Source organism: Cucurbita moschata, unplaced genomic scaffold (assembly GCF_002738365.1).
Source record: "Cucurbita moschata cultivar Rifu unplaced genomic scaffold, Cmos_1.0 Cmo_Scf00064, whole genome shotgun sequence".
NCBI lineage: Eukaryota > Viridiplantae > Streptophyta > Magnoliopsida > Cucurbitales > Cucurbitaceae > Cucurbita > Cucurbita moschata.
This window is the reverse complement of record NW_019268580.1, coordinates 859,867-878,031: the sequence shown is the minus strand read 5'-3', so window position 1 is coordinate 878,031 and position 18,165 is coordinate 859,867. Positions and strand designations below refer to the sequence as shown.

Sequence of the window (18,165 nt, the reverse complement as noted above, 5' to 3'; positions counted from 1 at the left end):
ATGTGCCTTGTGGACATTTAATTGCGTAAAATATCGAAGATCTTCTTCCGTTGCTGTTTCTCTACTTTGTCCTCTCTCTTTTTCGCGTTTGTTATCGATTTTATGCGAATCTGAATCCGCCATTGCAGATTACATGCGATTTGTCGACCCAGTTCATCGACCAGGAAGTTAGAGGGATTGTTGTCTTGGAGCCTGTAATTGACGACGGACAATGGCGGATCGACGAGTGGAAGGCTTCTTCAAAGGGGAGGTGCTTACTTACGCTTACCTTCTTCTATATATTTCTCTCTCCAGTGGCCAGATCTTCTTCAACAAGGTGATTCTCTCGTTTCCTTTCGATTTGTTTGTTTGTTTTTCTCTCGCGTTTCCTTGCAGTCGTTGTTGAAATTACTTTTCGTCAAATGTGTAATAGATGTAGTTCGTTCTGGATTTTGCGAAGGAAGAAGCAATCGTTGTTGTGTGCGGGCTTTTAATCTTGACTTTGGTTCTATCGACCGTTGAATTTTGGGTTCGGGTGTATGATACTAGGTTTATGTTTATTGGTTGGCTGTTGGCTGGGTTCAGGTTTGAATTTGGCGGCAATAGTTCCATTTTTTTTTTCTTTTTTAGCCAGTCTCGTACAATGGTGATTTGAACGTGCGATGAAATTGGAAAAGAGAAGTTTGAGCTAGGGCAATTGGATTCATTTTGAACAGTTATGTCTTAAATTCTTAGGTTTCATTACGTAATTATCAAAGTATTTTAGGACGTTTTCTTCTTCTTCTTCTAGGAGCTTGAATGAATTGAGTAGATTTCCATATCAACCATCATAGGATACTAGTTAAGACACATGTTCTTGATTAAGAGGTCAGGGGTTTGAATCTCCCTACGCTATCTCGTTGAACTCTCAAAAAAATACTATGATTGCTGTTTTCTGTTCCTATAACGTGAATATTCATTTCAGAAGTTGTTCTGACACACTTTTGTAATTCTCTTTTATTGCTGCAGTGGGTGTTGTCCTCGAAGGAAATCAATTTTCCTTATCCTCTTGCTTTGACATTACTTCACATGATCTTCTCTTCCATCTTATGCTTTCTTCTCATCAAAGTGTTTAAGGTACTATGGATTAATGATATTGTGGTTGAGCAATAATTATACTGTGAATACTTCAATGTTTGGACATAAATGTATATGAAACAAGAATGTCATAACCTCAGTCTGCTTTATATCTCAGGTTCTGAAGATTGAGCAAGGTATGAGTGCAGAAATGTATGTAAAGCTACTGTATATGGGTCTATTATCAGATATCAATTTTACAAAGTTCTGTTTGAATATATTGCTTATTACATTGGATGAATAGAAGAAAATTTTCATGAAGATCCTTGTTATGGATTAGGGAATGTTAGAATCTCTTAACTTCTTGTGTGAAGAATGTAGAATATGAGATCCTGAATTTTAAGTCGACTAATCGATTCTTGAAGCTATTTTTTTGAAGTAATATTTTCTGCCCAAAACTAATGAGGAATAGTTTGCTAGTTTCTTCAAGGCTGGTTTTCTCGGGGGCGTGGGGTGTTTTTTTATTTTTTTATTTTTTTTTCGTTCTCTCTTTAGAGTTGTTTGATCTGGATGCTTTCTTTAAAAAGGAAAGTTTGCTTCATTTATTTCTGGCGTGAAATCTAAAGAAATATATATGATTTAGGTATGCTACATCAGTAATCCCAATTGGTGCAACCTTTGCAATGACTCTTTGGCTAGGAAACACTGCCTACCTGTATATCTCTGTTGCCTTCGCACAAATGCTGAAAGCAATCAGTAAGTTTTGGTGGAATAGAGTACCATCCCAATAGCACCCTTTGGTGCATATTTCCTAATATTTGTTTGGTTCATTTTTCGTTAGTCTTGATACCATTTCAATGGATTCCCAAATGTCCTTGCAGTGCCGGTTGCCGTTTTTATTCTTGGAGTAGCAGCAGGTCTTGAGTTAATGAGCTGTAGAATGTTACTGATCATGTCAGTGATAAGTTTTGGTGTTCTAGTGGCTTCATATGGAGAAATAAACATCAGTTGGATTGGTGTTGTTTACCAAATGGGAGGCGTCGTAGGGGAAGCTCTAAGACTAATTTTCATGGAGATTCTGGTTAAAAGAAAGGGCCTAAAGTTAAATCCGATATCTATCATGTACTATGTTAGTCCCTGCAGGCATGTACTCTATACTTTCTCCTTCTTGTAAACATTGACACTGTTGAAAATTTTTGTACCACCCACAGAGTCATCCATATTTACAATAATGATTTTATTGGATTGGTGTAGTGCCCTTTGCCTGCTCATCCCATGGATCTTTCTGGAGAAACCAAAGATGGAAGCACGTGGATCATGGAATTTTCCTCCTGTTATTCTAGTTCTCAACTCTCTATGTACTTTTGCACTCAACCTCTCGGTTTTCCTTGTTATTACGCATACAAGTGCCTTGACTATTCGTGTTGCTGGAGTCGTGAAGGATTGGATCGTGGTCTTACTGTCGGCTCTTTTATTTGCGGATGTAAAGTTGACCATTATTAATCTCTTTGGATATGGCGTTGGTAAGTACATGACTAGTGGTGATTTTTCATATCTTAACGTAATGAACTGATTTACTCATAGCCTGCTAAAGGTAGGTATATCTTCTATGCTCTAGTCTATCCTTGTTCATCTGAAATCTTGTTCCAGTTAAATGTTGACTCTGGAGACTATTCCGCTAAGCTCCCTGTTCAAATTGTTATCATGTGGCAAAGTCAAGAACATTTTCTTTAGATAGCTGGCTGTTTTTTTTTTCTTTTTCTTTCAAGGAATCGTAAGTTTATCATTATGAACACGGTAGTCTCGCAATTATATGAAAAATCCAAGTTTAGAAGGTCGAATCCCCATATTTGTTTCTAATTACTATCACCTTGATACAGCCATTGCCGGGGTCGTGGCATACAACAATCACAAGTTGAAAAAGGAAGCTTCACGAGGAAGCCCTAGTGAGTCTGAACAGTCTGAATCCGTGGCAATGGTCACACCCTCGTCCAGCAATAAATAGTTACTGTGTTTGGGCAGTCTGGTGAGGTATGTGTTTGCACTTCTTCTCCCTCTGTTATGCCTCCTCCTGAGTGTCAAATTTCATATCGGTCAAATTGATAGTTACTAAAGCGAATCCATAGCCGAATCCAACGCTCTAGAGGAAATTGCAGACATGTTTTCACTCTCGGTTGCAGGAAAGACCTACTGAGTTTTCTTAATAGGTTTTGGTCTTAGACTATGTTTGAGAGTGCCACTCAAAAAAGTTACGTTTGGGGGTAATATAAAAGTGCTTTGTGACAAATAGTGTGTGAGATCCCACGTCGGTTGGAGAAGAGAACGAAATATTCTTTATAAGGGTGTAGAAACCTCTCTCTAGTATACACGTTTCAAAAACTTTGAGGGGAAGCTCGAAAGGGAAAACCCAAAGAGGACAATATCTGCTAGCAGTGGGTTTAAGCTGTTACATAGTGATTACATGTAGGTGGTTTGACCCAAATACTTGGCTAGGAAGCATGTTAAAAGCTCACTAAACATGAAGTGATATGTTATTAAGCATTTTTTACTAAGTGTTTATAGTTGAAGTGTGTGTATATATATATATATATATATATTCTCCTGCAATGAGGAACGCAAGTTTGCTGATGGCAGGGACAGATTCAGACGTATAGAGATGTATTATCCACAGTCAACTGTCAAAAGTAAAGATGAACTAACGTGTATCCTTTGAGATTTTTATATCTTTTCGTGTTCAATTTTGAAACCCGGCCGATGAACTGAAGACCAGTGACATAAACTTCTCACTGGGAGGACAAAGATGAAAGCATATGGCAATTGTAAGGTAGATTCAAAACATACATCTTTTATGTGTAGATTTATTCCCAGCTTATAGAAATGATTCATATTGTTTTAGATATATGATTGGAATTTGATTCTCTTGGTTGTTCATATGGCTGTAGCTGCCCAAACTATTATACTGTTGTGAATCTCAATGGTTTTACTATCTTTTTGAGAATTCTGATAGAAATTTCCCACTGTTTCAGTACTGTCTATACAATATGTAAGATTTGTTGGTCTGATTTCCTTGTGTTTTGTATCATTTGACTGAGTTTCAAGTTCATATGTATTCATTATTTACTTAAAACTTGTACACCTTGTTATTTGTTTTGAGTTTTGGCTTTACATTAAGGGGCTGTTTTCATTAATTCTAGGTTATGTAAGTATATTAATCGTACCATTGAGTCGTGTAGAATGGATATCTTATTTTACATCTTTTTCGGTTCTAAGAGAGAAATGATGCATATTTTAACTAGTTGAGTTATGTTCAGGTCGACGTTTTGTATTACTTTTGTGAATAGAGAGATGGAGAAATGTTTTATTTTCTTTCGTGGATATAGCGAGGGAGAGGATATTATGAATCTGTGTGACGTGACGTGACAATGCCTTGTTGTAGATGTGATCAAAATGGAAGTTTTTCGGTTATACCATGAATTAGATAGGTTCCAACTGTGTTCGTAACATTTTAAAATGTTCATGAACTCTTGCAATTGTTTAAAATAATCATTTAGATTAGTTTCTTCGTTCAAATGAAGACGGAAATATGATGTGACGATCAGGTAAGAGAGTGGAGAGTACATGGTGTCCTCTCGTGTGCAAAGTTAAACACTAGTTAGATCGTCTTGTGTTTACTTGTCCTTTGATATGGCTACTTTCACTTGCCTTTTGTTTTCTATTTATCCTCTCCATCCTCTCCAAAAATGTTGTTATGCCCAAATCGTTTGATCGTGAGGAGCGGAAAACAATATTTTATCATAATCTCCAATTTAATCCCGCTCCTCTCCAAGTTGAATGTGACAAAGTCTTCAAATTTGTTTACTTCCGTCACATCACAATGTAACGAAGAAGATAACGAAGTATTTTGAATCAATTTCAAAATAAGGCAGGTTACAAAAGAAAAGTTATAAAAAGGGAACTGTATATATTATATATAAAAGGAAGGTTACAAAAGAAAAGTTTCAAAATTGTAAAGTTTATCTTAAAGTCGACTATATATATATATATATATTTTTTGTGAGATCCCATATTAGTTTGAGTGGAAAAACAACAAAACGGACCGCAACAGACAATATCTACTAGTTCGTTGGAGAGGCTAACAATAATGCAACAAAACGGACCAGAACAAACAATATCTACTAGTTCATTGGAGAGGCTAACAGAGATGCGTAACGGATCGAAGTAGACAAAATCCGCTAGTTCATAATGAGCCAAAGTTAGTCCGTGACCCTAACGGTGATGTGTAACGAACCAAAACAGATAATATCTATTAGTCCTATTAGTTCGTAACGAGTCAAAATATACAATATCTACATAACGGGTCAAAACAGACAATGTCTACTCGCAGTGGGGGCTTGAGTTGTTAGATGTATATTCCGAGATAAAGTAAAATTAGGTTAACATGGTGGGTAAAAAAAGGGAAAAAAAAAAAAAAAACACAAACACTAAAATAATTAGAATTTTGAAATTAAAAAAAAAAAAAGAAAAAATATAAAAGCCGCGTTTGGTTTAGAAGACGAATCCGTTTCAACGATTTGTCCTATTTTATTTTCGGTTGGAGGGCGGGGGAGGGAAGGCGCTAGAAGAAAGGGAGGGAAAATAACGAAAATAAGAAGACGAATAAGCTATGCGATTTCGCTGGTGGTGCTGCCGGCGGCGACACTCTGGTAGTAGAGGTACCGGACCATCGGCCTCTAATGCTCTGCACAAACCTAGCCAGGAAGGAGAAGGTCGTTAATGGCCTTGCAATTGCAAATGAGTTGGCAACCGAGTTTACTGAGTCAGAAGCGCCGGAACGGCCCCCCACTCGGTCTTAAAAACCTAGGCAATACCTGCTACCTCAACAGCGTCCTTCAGTGTCTCACTTACACCCCTCCCCTCGCCAATTTCTGCCTCCGGAACCAACACTCCTCTCTCTGTAAGTATTTTCTTCGTTTTTCTCGCTTCAATTTGATTCCGCTTTCAGCCCTAATTTATGTCTCTCTGTATGTGGTTCATGCGTTTCGTTTTTCTGTTTCAGGTGATTCGGCTTCCTCCGACAACGAGCGAAAGCGCGAATGTCCATTTTGCATTTTGGAGAGGCGGATAGTGAGGTCTTTGAGTTTGGATCTCACCTTAGATTCGCCTCTCAAGATCCAGAACTGTCTCAGGATCTTCGCCGAGCATTTTCGCTTGGGCCGTCAGGAGGACGCCCACGAGTTCCTTCGTTATGTCATCGACGCTTGCCACAACACCTGCCTCCGCTTGAAGAAGCTGCGTCGAAATGGAAATGGCAACTACAGCGGTGGAGGTGCGAGTGGAAGCTCCACGGTGGTGAAGGAAATTTTCGGGGGTGCCTTGCAGAGCCAGGTGAAGTGTTTATCTTGTGGAAACGACTCCAATAAGATTGACGAGATAATGGATATTAGTCTTGATGTTTTGCATAGTAGTTCTCTTAAAGAGGCATTGCACAAGTTCTTTCAACTGGAAGTTTTAGATGGCAATAATAAGTACAAGTGTGACAAGTAAGTAAGCTTTTATTTTGTCCTGTATATATCCATCCATCCATCTTCTTTCTCTTCTGGTTTTGGAATTGTCTTTTGCTCGGGTCTGATTCGGGGAGACTGTGTTTGCTTTGTAGTTGTAAGAAGTTGGTGGTGGCGAGGAAGCAGATGTCAATACTCCAACCACCTAATATTCTTGTCATCCAATTGAAGGTTTTCTGTCCTAACCTTTGATTTATTGTTTCTTTTCCCTGTTCGATTCACTGTTGTTTGTTCAAGTTCGTAGTGTTGCTGCTTTCATGTAAAGGCGTTGTTCTTGGATGGGTTTGGCAGAGATTTGATGGCATATTTGGGGGTAAGATTGACAAGGCTATTGCGTGTGACGAGAGTTTGCAGCTTGCAAATTTCATGTGCAAAGGAAGTCAGGTCCGTGTCTAACAAAAAATGACGTTGCTGAAATGCTTATTTATTAAGATTGCTTGTATATTTGAGCCATGCATGTAAACATGTCCGTTAAACTAAATAAATATTATGAAGTACATAAACGTCTAAAATTTATTTGGAGTATGATTTTACTGTAAAATTTTATGGGACTTTCTACCTTAATCCGCTCTGAATGATGAATAATGCATGATGATTGTCTGTATATTTAAGGTAGGATTTCTCTATAAGTTACTTGGAGGATTGGCAACGATCTTCTTTAACATCTGGGAGGGACCAAATACCAATTGTCTTTTCTTCTAGCTGATTGTAGGTTTCAGCCGGAGTTCTAGAGTAAATGTTGCATAATGCGATTTTCAGTGTTAAATTCTGAATTTCTTCTTCAATCAATGAGCACTTATATCTGCCATTTTCTTAGCTTGCATGCTAAAATATGCTGGATTAGGAGTGCAGCTAAATCAGAAGTAAATCGACACATCTTAGTTATAATCTTATATGGATACTTTTTAGTTGACTAGTATTTTATTTGAAAGTGTTGCTTATGCTAGACATCATTTCTTTAGTTTGGATCGCCAAGCCACAAGTCAGTTTGCCCTCAATGCAATCAGTGACTTCAGAATGGCTATCTGTTCGTGGGTGATTAGTTTAAATGTTGTAGTTCTCTCTAACAAAATAATTTACTCAGAAAATGGTCAAAAAGATACATTTGACTTACGAGCAAGTGAAACAAAGGTTGCATCGTGACTCTAACGTATCTTTACAATGTCATTTGGAATTGATCTTGCATGAGAAATCCCACATACTGTGACGGCCCTTTCATTTCTGATAGGTAGGTCACATTCAGACTAAATATCCCCGTTTCTTTCTAGGTTGAGTCCAACAAATAGGAGTTGGGAGGAATACAAGATTCTGGGAATATCATTTGGATGGCAATCTTGCCTTTATAGAGCTTATGTGCAATCTAGTCTCTATTGAGCGTTCATTCAAAAAATGTTGATGTATTAAATTGCTGGAGTGAATCACAAGCAGAGTGGGACTTAGATTTTAGAAGAGCTCATCGTCAATTAAATTTTGATTTAATCAAAGTTTAAAAAATGATTTCTTGGAGTAGGGTATTGAAGATGCAATGGCTCTAGTTGAGACAGTTTAGGGGAATGGATTAAAGGGTGTGGAACTTGCTCCCATTTTTATGTTCCATTGTGTGCGGTGGTGGGGGAGAATTTAGTAAATAGTTATTTTCTCGTTTGCCCATTTCAAGATCAGTGTTTCTGGTGAATGTCTCAAAGATCATTTGGAAGCAAAAGACTCTAGGAAAGGTTATCCTTTTCTTATGGAACCCTGTTCCATGAGGTTATTAATCGGGGTCGTATGATCCAAAACCGCACGGTAGGTGTTGACATCTTTTTAACTAAGTGCTGATGCAGACATGAATATGTATACGATATGACACGACAATATGTCAATTTCTAAAAAAGTAGGACACAGACATATTGGGATACTATTTTTTTAATAATAAATGTTTATATATTTAGTACTTCTAGACAAAACATGTAAATATGGCATTTAAATCGAGTTTTGCTTCACTACAAAAACATAATGTCAAGCAAGTTGACAATAATACAAAATACATTATTGAAACAAAGTTTTTTAATACAAATTAGAGGATAGTAAATACAAAAGGAAATGAAAAATAGTTACGTATTGTCAAAGCACCTTTGATTCATCCACCAGAGATTGAAGATATGGAAGGATTTGATTGGCAATGGCTAGAGGAAGAAGACATCCTGATAGCTCAGTTCAATGTTCTTGTTAGACACTTGAACACGTATGTGTGTGTGTGTATGTATGTACATACGTACATAAATGAAAAAAAAAAAATCTTCTAAAGCATTCTTCTTCATCTAGCCTTAGCTTCTTTGTACAACCGTCTTCTTATTGGAATGCACACCATAAGCCTCTTTGTACAACTGTCTTCTATTGTGATGTCCTTAATTTTTTGGTCCATAGCTCTTTTGCATGCTTCATTTATGCTATTGGCTGTAACTTCCATTTAGTCCTTTTATGGGGTGGTTTTTACAATTTTCTTTTGTGATATTTTATTGAAGTTGATTTCTTAAATCATGTTGCAGGATCCACGTCCAGAGTACAAGCTCTTTGGTACCATAGTGCATTCAGGCTTCTCCGCAGAATCTGGACATTATTATGCATACATCAAGGTAATTGTTGTTGGCGATACTCATCTGAAGCCAACTAAATTTATAACAATATCTGATCCTCATGAATTTATCTGTATTTTCTTAGCAGGATGCATCAGGTAGATGGTATTGCTGCAATGACTCATTTGTTACAATTTCAACTCTGCAGGAGGTTTTGTCAGAAAAGGTTTATATTCTCTTTTTCTCTCGTACGAATCAAAGGCCAGTAACTACTAGCACAGATCTTGCTTCCAATGGTGTAAAATCTCATCAATGTCATGACAGTGATGGATTCAAAATGTCAAAACCTTCTGTTGTAACTAAAACGGCACAGACAAGATCCCATGTTGAGCAATCTTCTCGGAAGGAACTTTCAAGTTCATTTAAGGTAGATAAACCAACTTCCAGTCCGCAAGGAGGGTTGTATATGAATGGACATTCTAATTCCATGCAAGCTCCTTCCACCATTAATGGAAAGATTGTTCTTGAGAAGGATGAATTCATCAAGGAGAATGAGAAAGAGAATATAAACTCGTTGCCTCTGGAAAATGGTGCAAGACATATATCTTCTCTCGGGAATGGAAATATCAGGGTAAATCATGAAGTTCATTGTGATGTCCCTGAGAAGGAACATAAATCTGTGTTAATGAATGGTAATGTAAATGGTGAAAGTATGGGAATGAAAGCAGATAAACATGACCAGTGTAATGGTAAATCTATGAATATCAAGATCACTGCAGGAAGCCCTGATCATGATGAAATTGATAATACAGTCAACTGCCCCTCTGAGATCAAAAGGGCCAAAAGAAGATCAGACTTATGTATCTTGTCTCAACAGGATTCTCAATCTCGGGGAAGAGTTGAAGAACTTAAACAAAAGTACGTTAATTTCCTTGAAAATATTTCTCCGTTGAATTCAATGAAGTATTGTAGTTTCATTTTATGATTTTTGGAAGATTAAGATGAAAGGAATTTTTCTTCTGTTCTGACTATATTTCTCTTGTTGACCTACACACAATAAGGTCGCCAAAGCTGTTAGTCTTAATTGTTAAGGTTTAGATTCACTTAATTGTTATTATAGACTACTTAAAACAAGTTATGCATGTGATGCAGGGTTGGTACGTATTATTTTCTGTATGACAGTTTGTGCAATTACTTTTTCTTTTGTGCATTTCCTTTTAGCTGTATTAACTATTGCATGCCTTTTCTTTTTCTGTTTTTGTTTGGCACTACTCTTACTGTGTGTTTGGATCGGCTTCCTAAGTGATTTGGAGGGCCAGAAGTGTTCTTTTTTTCTTTTCTTAAATCTAGAGTGTTGGATAATAAATAAAAATTATTTTTGAAATAATCAAATTAGTTTACAATTTTCTACCGAAGCACTTAAAGTTGATTATATAAAAAGTTATTGATTGGAAATCACCCTAGAATCACTTTATGGTAATAAAACATTTGTAACTACACAACTTGTGATTAAAATTACTTTTAAGAAATGTAACAGAACATACCAGGATTCGAATTAAAACCAATTTTATGTAACATGTTTTAAAAATGATTGTCTTAGAAATAAGTGTTTAAATTAGGTATGCCAAACTCACCCTTACCAGTTGTATTATCTGACTATAAGGCTATTGATATCCCTCTGTAGTTTATTTCTTTTATGCTTTACTTCTATCAAGTTGTTTTGGTCTCTGATACATTTTTGTGTCTATATTCAGTCTCAAGAATGAAACTTCCTCAGTTTTAAGATCATGCGGTTGGTCAGAGGAGGTCTTCAGTTGCATGAGAACAAGGAAGAGATTATGTTTACGAGAAACTGGCAGGACACCAAGTAGGAATGACTTAAAGTACGTATTACTTTCTAAGTGTATAAACAACTTCATATTCTAGTCAACTGGGTTGCTTGATGAATTATTATTTGAAATCAACATTCCTTTTCTGAAGAAAGCTCGTCATTGGTTTTGGCTGACCTATTCTATCATGAAACTTGTGATGTGTACTAACAGGTTGTAAATTTCCCAAACCTGGATTGTCAAATCCTTCTTGATAAGCTGTATCAGTGTTCGTAAATTTAGAAAATTTACAAGGGAACTATTTTTATTTGTAATGGTATTATAATTGGCATGAAGAACTCTACCTGTGTATGTAGTAATCTAAGAAGCAAGCACGATTACTTCAACTTGGGGAACATGTCAGTGTCTAACACTTGTCAGACGCGTGTTGGACACTTATTAATCCCAATAGAGATTTGGGCACTGATTAAACAAATTGAATACGAGTTCAATTCTTGTTGGGCATCTTTTGAACACTTGTTAAACACAATGAACACATATCAAACACTTGTGAACATTTGAGGTACACAGAAATGCATAAGCCAGTATTGATTTTGAATTGTCTTTTCATTAAGATGTTAAATCATTTAGAAAAAGTGATTCAGTGGTCTGGATCTATCTGAAATAGTTTGATAGAGAACAATGGATCACATGCATAAGCATGCTAAATTAAAACGATTTTTTAGTTTGAGAATTATTGGAATTTTTATTAAGAAATAAGGCCTTACCACATCCTATAATTTTAGAATTTAACATGCCACAAGTCTCTGTCATTTCACGTTCGTGTTTGTGCTTCTAGGAAGTTGTAATAATGTTTTACATTTGAAGTTAACGGTAGCTTTTTGGTTATGCTGTTATTAGGTTTTTTTTCTCTGTTCATGGCTCTTTTTCCAGTGTACATGGGTCGAACTCATTCGTTTATCATTAATGCATTGGTGATAATCAAACTCCAGTTAATTGAGATTTTATTCATTTTTTTATTTAAGTGGATGGCTGCTTTCTTTGTTGTGTAACTATGTAGATTTTGTATTGGTATTTTGTTGAATATGAGTTCGTTGCTTGGGTTCTGTTCTTGTTTTATTGACTATTTTGTTTTATACACGTGATATGTTTAGGACTTGCTTTCATATTTTAATTGCAATATGTTCCAGTCTTCATCTGGGAATATATTTTATTCCAAAATTTTAATTCATAATTTCGTTTAGTTTTAAATTGTTTACGTTGCAGTTAACTACCTTTTTCTATAATTTAGCTGAATATTTTTTGGATTGCAGTCCTATAGATATAGTCTATAAATGTATGTTCAATTTTTATTGTCACCAAAGAAAAGATATATTGTCAATTTTTTCTTATTTCAACTATGCCGTTCATTAACGATGTCACAATGCTGGTAAACAATTCTTGTTTCAAGTGCTGATGCTAAGGTTCTCTGTATCTGGATGCCCATGATGTGCATTCCCATTTTCCGTTCCTTTTTCTAACGGAGAATTACGACTTTGTAGTTGGAGATATCTCCAGAAGATTGAATCGTGCCTTCTTTTTCCCATCTTTTGAGGTCTCTTAATTCCATTTGCCTGGGTTGGTAGAGTTCTTTTTGATTGCTTTTATTAGTTGATTTAGGGTTGGCTGGTTGGGTATAGGATGTTAAAATATTTTACGTAAATACTTGCTTTGCGTGGATTATATAATAAATAATCACCATCATTGCTTGATTGGGACATTCTCATTTTAATTTCAGCATTATTTTCAGGCTTACGCCCCTCCTCTCCTCTACTTGACTTGGTATTTTGGGTACAATACAATAGTTAGAACTTCAGCTCAATCTTCTTAGTGGTTTTATTATTTTCGCGTTTACCCCAGTCATAAGCATGCATGCAGTTCACTCACTATGGAGTTTTCCTTAATTCCCCGTCTTAATATATTGTAACTTGTGGACTCACATGCAATGCAGGATATTGCTGATTGCGGATGCCAGAAAAAAGTTTATTTCACGGATACCAGAACCTCTAAAAGAGGACCTTATCAAAAAACTTAAACTGTTTAGCCATGAAAAGTAACCTCGGTGGGTCTCCTCTTTTTATGCGGTAGCTGTGCTGAGAAGAAACCTTATCCTGGTTCTTGAGATGGCGTCACAATCTTTAGAACAAAATTCATTCTGTTTTGATGGGAATGGAATGTCTTGATGGTGATATATGAAGAATATGTCCAATGCTTTGTCCAAGCAAAGCTTTGGCGTCTCGGGAATTTTTCCTTCATCATTCTCAATCCGCTGCAGTGGATTTCCATTTCTTTTGAAAAGTTGGGATCGCTGATGCGCTCGCTTGAAATTTCTTTATATCTCGAAGCTGCACAACTGGCGGCAGTCATCGCCGAGAAGAAAGTTCAGGAATTCTATTCGATTTGTATAATATCCTTTTTGGTAGGATTTTTGGCTTTCAGTCATTATGTCGTGGATGCATTACGAATTTTCTTTCAAGGAATACAGGAAAACTGCGGGAGCGAAACATATCTATGCTTTCATTGAGTTTGCATTTTTACCAAGCAAGTGTTTGCTTTTGAGCTATCTATTACACCGTACATTTGATCTTGTACCTGACTCTGCGATAAAATGATATGGTAGGCTCTTATTGCAGCCTACAGTTGAAAATATTTCAGGCGACACTGCTTTCAAAGGGTTCGATCGTATTTGATCTAGTTCACTGTCATGCATCTCTTTTGGTTTCTTTAATGCTTTTCAGTTTTACTTCTTACTTTGCACTATGTACCATTCTGAGTTTTGTGGCTGATTGATATTATTTTGCAATATTATTTTGCAAAAACTAACTTTCAGTTATTTTTTTGTAGTATCTGGAAGTCATTCCGGATGGAGCCGTTCTGTTTTCAAATGCTGTTTCTTTCCTTAAACTTGTTTGGATTATTATTACAACTTGAAAACATGATAATGGGAGAATGTCATTGATTGTTTTAGGAAAGTAGAAGGTGGGCAGCTTGACTCAGTCAGTCGATGATGTGCATCGAAGACAGTGTTATGCTAATCGATATAAGGATTTTGAGACGTTCTTTTCTCAAAACTTATTTATAATAATCTCACTTCTAATTTAAGATGAGTTAGATCACTTTGCTCCATCTCTACTTTGACCATAGCTCAAGTGTCCATTACCACTCTTTACTATCGTTGAATATACTCATTTTGAGTGTGATTTATTTCATTCTATGCACCACACACACATATATATACTTGTGGGTATCTGACTTCGTAGGAATTTGTCGCCACCCAGAAGTGTAGGAGGTTGCAGCTGTTGCCTGCTTATCTTGACTTGTGGGTATCCATTTTGAGTGTGATTTATTTCATTCTATGCACCACACACACACACACATATATATACTTGTGGGTATCTGACTTCGTAGGAATCTGTCGCTTAATCCAGCTACCCAGAAGTGTAGGAGGTTGCAGCTGCTGCCTGCTTATCTGACTTGTGGGTATCTATGTGCCGTTCCTTGTTTAAAATCTTTTTTTTTATAGAAAATCTCGAAACAAATATCATTTGTTAAGGAACCGTCTTCTATTTTATATTATGAAATTGAAATTGATTCTTTTACGTCCTTGCATACCAAATGAAGTATCAAGTGAGTGAAGGTGTCATTTCTTAAAATTTGTTCTTTTTTATGCAGACGGGGATTCATTATTGAGTGATCTGGAAGCTGCCCACTCTAAGGAATAGACTAAGATACGTATATAAAATGGTACGAGGACCTTTATTTATTTACTTTTATACATAAATAACATTCCATTAAAAGAAACATAAATAGAACGTAAATGAATACACAAGCCCTGAGAAGCATGGCTAAGGAAAGGGGCTGATAGTCATGTGTAGTAGTAGATATGTAGGTGGTCAAGTCTAGTTCACAATTACTTGTTATTTAATTGATAGAAGATGGATAGTTTGAAAATAGATGGGAGTTGACTGATTGAGGACCTTGGCTAGTGGCCTCACCCATCGGGTATTAACAATCTAAATGGTAAGTCTTCTAATGGAGTAGGCTCTTGATTCTTGATTGGTTGCTTAGTCTAATATGGTAGTAGGTTAGAGAACCATTATGTTAGGATAGATGATTTGAATGAGGTGTAGTTTTGCATGTCATAGGGAAATGGACTTGTCTTGCATGTGTGTGTGAGCGAGAGAGAAAGAGGTTAGGTTTGCCATATATATGCCATGTGAGAGACACGTCTTAGCCTTGAAGGATGCAAAACTACTTGCCATGTGAGAGAAACAAGAGACAAGTCTTAGCCTTGGAGGATTCAATGTACTTTTGAATTATTTAATAACTATTTCATTTTTGAAAAATTGTGATAATTTCTTTACCATAGTTTTCATCTTTGTAAGAAATCATTTGAATTTTTAAGAACTTTGTGCTTTTTCGAAGAATGTTTTTTTTTTTTTTTTTAAAGTTTATATAGGTACTATTTAGAACTATTGGTTTTTCAAGCTAAATTTTGGAATTTAAATAATGTAGGTCATGTGAACACAATTCATTATGATTCCCTCACTGCAGACCTCATAATAATTTTAATTTTCTTGAATGGTAAGCCTTTTTTCTTTATTCATTTATTTTTTAAAAAGAAAATTGATTATAAAAGCCGCTTTCAATATCAACAAAATTTTGCAAATCAAAACAGACTGCAAAGTTAATTTATATAAATTAGTATATCTCCAAATTAGCCCTTTATTTAGTTTGACGTCACTAATGACGTTGTTACGTCAGCAATGACTACTTTCTTTCCCCTCTTGAAGGTTCTACTTTTCTCTCTGTAACCATTTCACGTCAGCAATGACGTCATATTATTTATTTGTTTTTCCTTTCCATGAAAAATCTTTTCGAGTCAAGCCAACCCCTTTGAAAAATAGGTATTATACGCATTTTCTTCTTTTACAAATGGCATATTCTCATTTTGTTTGACAATTATGGGATACCCGAATTTGATTTTGTTTATTACGTTTTTCAATTATTACTTTTATTTCTTTTCATACAAAGATTTATACCTCAAACATCATTCATTTTATTCAACAATCATAAAATTAATTAGGCTTTTTTTTTTCTAATCTAGTATTTAAACTAATCTTTTGTATTTTTGTTAATTTCACCTCTTTAATAAAAGTATTGAAATTTAGAACCTCGAGGTCTTTCTTTTTCATTGTCTATTTTTTTAATAGAAGTATTGAAATTTGAAACCTCGAGATCTTTCTTTTTGCTTCCTTCTTCCTATTAAATGGATCCATTCCTAGTCCCAAACTCAAAAACTCTCCTTTCTTCTTCATTAACAATTTCAAGTTTCTTCCCATTTGACAACAATGGCGGACGAAGTGAAACTGCTGGATTTCTGGCCGAGCATGTTTGGGATACGAGTTAGAATAGCCCTGGCCGAGAAGGGCGTAGCGTATGAATACATGGAACAAGATCTCAGGAACAAGAGCCCTTTGCTGTTGCAGATGAACCCAGTTCACAAAAAGATCCCTGTTCTTGTCCATAATGGAAGACCCATTTGTGAATCTTCCATTATCGTTCAGTACATCGATGAAGTTTGGAAGGACAAAGCGCCTCTCCTGCCGTCTGATCCTTATCACAGGGCTCAGGCCAGATTCTGGGTGGATTTCATCGACAAGAAGGTAACTTTTTTTCTTTTCTCCCTCCCCTTTTTATGATATTGTCCAAGGACAAGTTTTAGTTATCTTGCTTTTAGTTTGTCCAAAAAGCGTGATGTTGATGTATTACCGTGTTTCCTTTTGGTTTCTCCAAAAGGCCTCTCTCCCAACATTCTTTCCCTCAATCAAATTACAGTGCCTCTTTTGAGGCCTATAAGCTCTAGAAGAGTCTCTTTAGTCAAGGCTAAACTCTTCTCTACCTTCTCTAATAAAGTACCTCTTTTATTCGACATTTGAGTCACTTTGACTATATTTTTTAGATTCTCAACTTTTCCTTCAACATTTAAGGATTCAATCGACATAGTTTTGATATCATGTTAAAACTACGACTCTCCGCCACAATGTGATATTGTCGACTTTGAGCCTAAGCTTTGATGACTTTACTTTTATTTTTTCGGAAAAGCCTCATATGAATGAAAATGAAAAACTTGCAGCTTTATGATGCTGGGAGGAAGGTATGGACCGGGAAGGGAGAAGAGGTGGAGGCAGGGAAGAAGGAGCTGATTGGAGTTCTGAAGCAGCTGGAAGAGGTTCTAGGGGAGAAGGGTTTCTTCGGAGGGGAGCGTTTGGGGTTTGTAGACATTGCTTTGATTGGATTCCACAGTTGGTTTTATAGCTATGAGGCGTTTGGTAAGTTGAGCATAGAGGCTGAGTGTCCCAAGATAATGGGTTGGGCGAAGAGATGCTTGGAGAAGGAGAGTGTTTCCAAGTCCTTGCCTGACTCCAAGAAGGTCTATGACTTTGCGGTTCAAATGAAGAAAGCACTTGGCCTTGAATGAACAATCTGCTGTTCCTCCTCTCCGATAAAGGGCATGGCGCCCCGCTTTTAGTTCTAAATAAAACTCTTACCTTTTCCGATTTCCTGTACTGTATTAGGTTACTACATGCATGTGTTTTGATTTGTGTTAAAGCTATTTGAAAGTATTTGTTATAGACTTATGAGGCCCTAGTGTATTTTAGTTCTCTACATACATTTCATGCACGTGCGTACAATCCCACAAATAAATTAGTTCTAAGAAAGGAATGTGATAATCAAGAAAGCACAGTCAAGTTGATCGACCTCTTTCAAGAAGATTCAACCAAGACTAAGACTAATATTCGAGTTCTGTTCATTGAGTTTGCATTTTTACCAAGCAACTGTTTGCTTTTGAGCTACCTATTACACCGTACATTTGATTTTGTACTTGACTCTGCGATAAAATGATATGGTAGGCTCTTATTGCAGCCTACAGTTGGAAATATTTCAGGCGACACTGCTTTCAAAGGGTTCGATCGTATTTGATCTAGTTCACTCTCATGTATCTCTTTTGGTTTCTTTAATGCTTTTCAGTTCTACTTCTTACTTTGCACTATGCACATTTCAGAGTTTTGTGGCTGTTGATATTATTTTGTAAAAACTAACTTTCAGTTGTTGTTTTTTTTTTTTTTTTTTTTTTTTTTTTTT

General features: G+C 36.2%; 3 protein-coding genes and 2 long non-coding RNA genes across 6 annotated transcripts in view; 4 read left to right on the top strand and 1 right to left on the bottom strand.

Annotated features, from left to right (window-relative positions):
• LOC111437644 (probable sugar phosphate/phosphate translocator At3g14410) lies at positions 1-4,114 on the top strand. The gene is made up of 8 exons (XM_023075710.1): positions 1-316; positions 988-1,095; positions 1,214-1,248; positions 1,679-1,791; positions 1,917-2,178; positions 2,290-2,558; positions 2,916-3,066; positions 3,670-4,114. Exons 1-7 carry the CDS (start codon positions 212-214, stop codon positions 3,038-3,040), a joined length of 1,017 nt encoding a protein of 338 aa, XP_022931478.1. The 5' UTR covers positions 1-211; the 3' UTR covers positions 3,041-3,066; positions 3,670-4,114.
• Positions 4,115-5,598: 1,484 nt separating this feature from the next.
• LOC111437552 (ubiquitin carboxyl-terminal hydrolase 25-like) lies at positions 5,599-13,691 on the top strand. Of its 2 annotated transcripts, none has more exons than XM_023075561.1 (8): positions 5,599-5,989; positions 6,092-6,575; positions 6,692-6,767; positions 6,834-6,980; positions 9,125-9,211; positions 9,300-10,069; positions 10,906-11,034; positions 12,971-13,691. In XM_023075561.1, the coding sequence occupies exons 1-8, from the start codon at positions 5,809-5,811 to the stop codon at positions 13,074-13,076; spliced, it is 1,980 nt and encodes a 659-aa protein (XP_022931329.1). In that variant the 5' UTR covers positions 5,599-5,808; the 3' UTR covers positions 13,077-13,691. The 2 variants fall into 2 exon arrangements, with proteins under 2 accessions (XP_022931329.1, XP_022931330.1); XM_023075562.1 differs by having other exon boundaries at positions 6,888-6,980; positions 12,971-13,687.
• A 264-nt stretch (positions 13,692-13,955) lies between these two features.
• Positions 13,956-18,165, bottom strand: part of LOC111437557 — a 5,710-nt gene continuing 1,500 nt past the window's right edge. Inside the window, exons 2-3 of the long non-coding RNA XR_002709453.1 lie at positions 14,452-14,503; positions 13,956-14,315 (exon numbers count right to left, since the gene is read on the bottom strand). This is a non-coding gene — a long non-coding RNA (uncharacterized LOC111437557). The remainder of the gene's footprint in view (positions 14,316-14,451; positions 14,504-18,165) is intronic.
• LOC111437556 lies at positions 14,352-16,157 on the top strand. Its single transcript, XR_002709452.1, has 3 exons — positions 14,352-14,495; positions 14,692-14,763; positions 15,535-16,157. It is a non-coding gene; the product is annotated as an uncharacterized LOC111437556 (long non-coding RNA).
• LOC111437553 (probable glutathione S-transferase) lies at positions 16,306-17,652 on the top strand. The gene is made up of 2 exons (XM_023075563.1): positions 16,306-16,685; positions 17,156-17,652. The coding sequence occupies exons 1-2, from the start codon at positions 16,371-16,373 to the stop codon at positions 17,498-17,500; spliced, it is 660 nt and encodes a 219-aa protein (XP_022931331.1). The 5' UTR covers positions 16,306-16,370; the 3' UTR covers positions 17,501-17,652.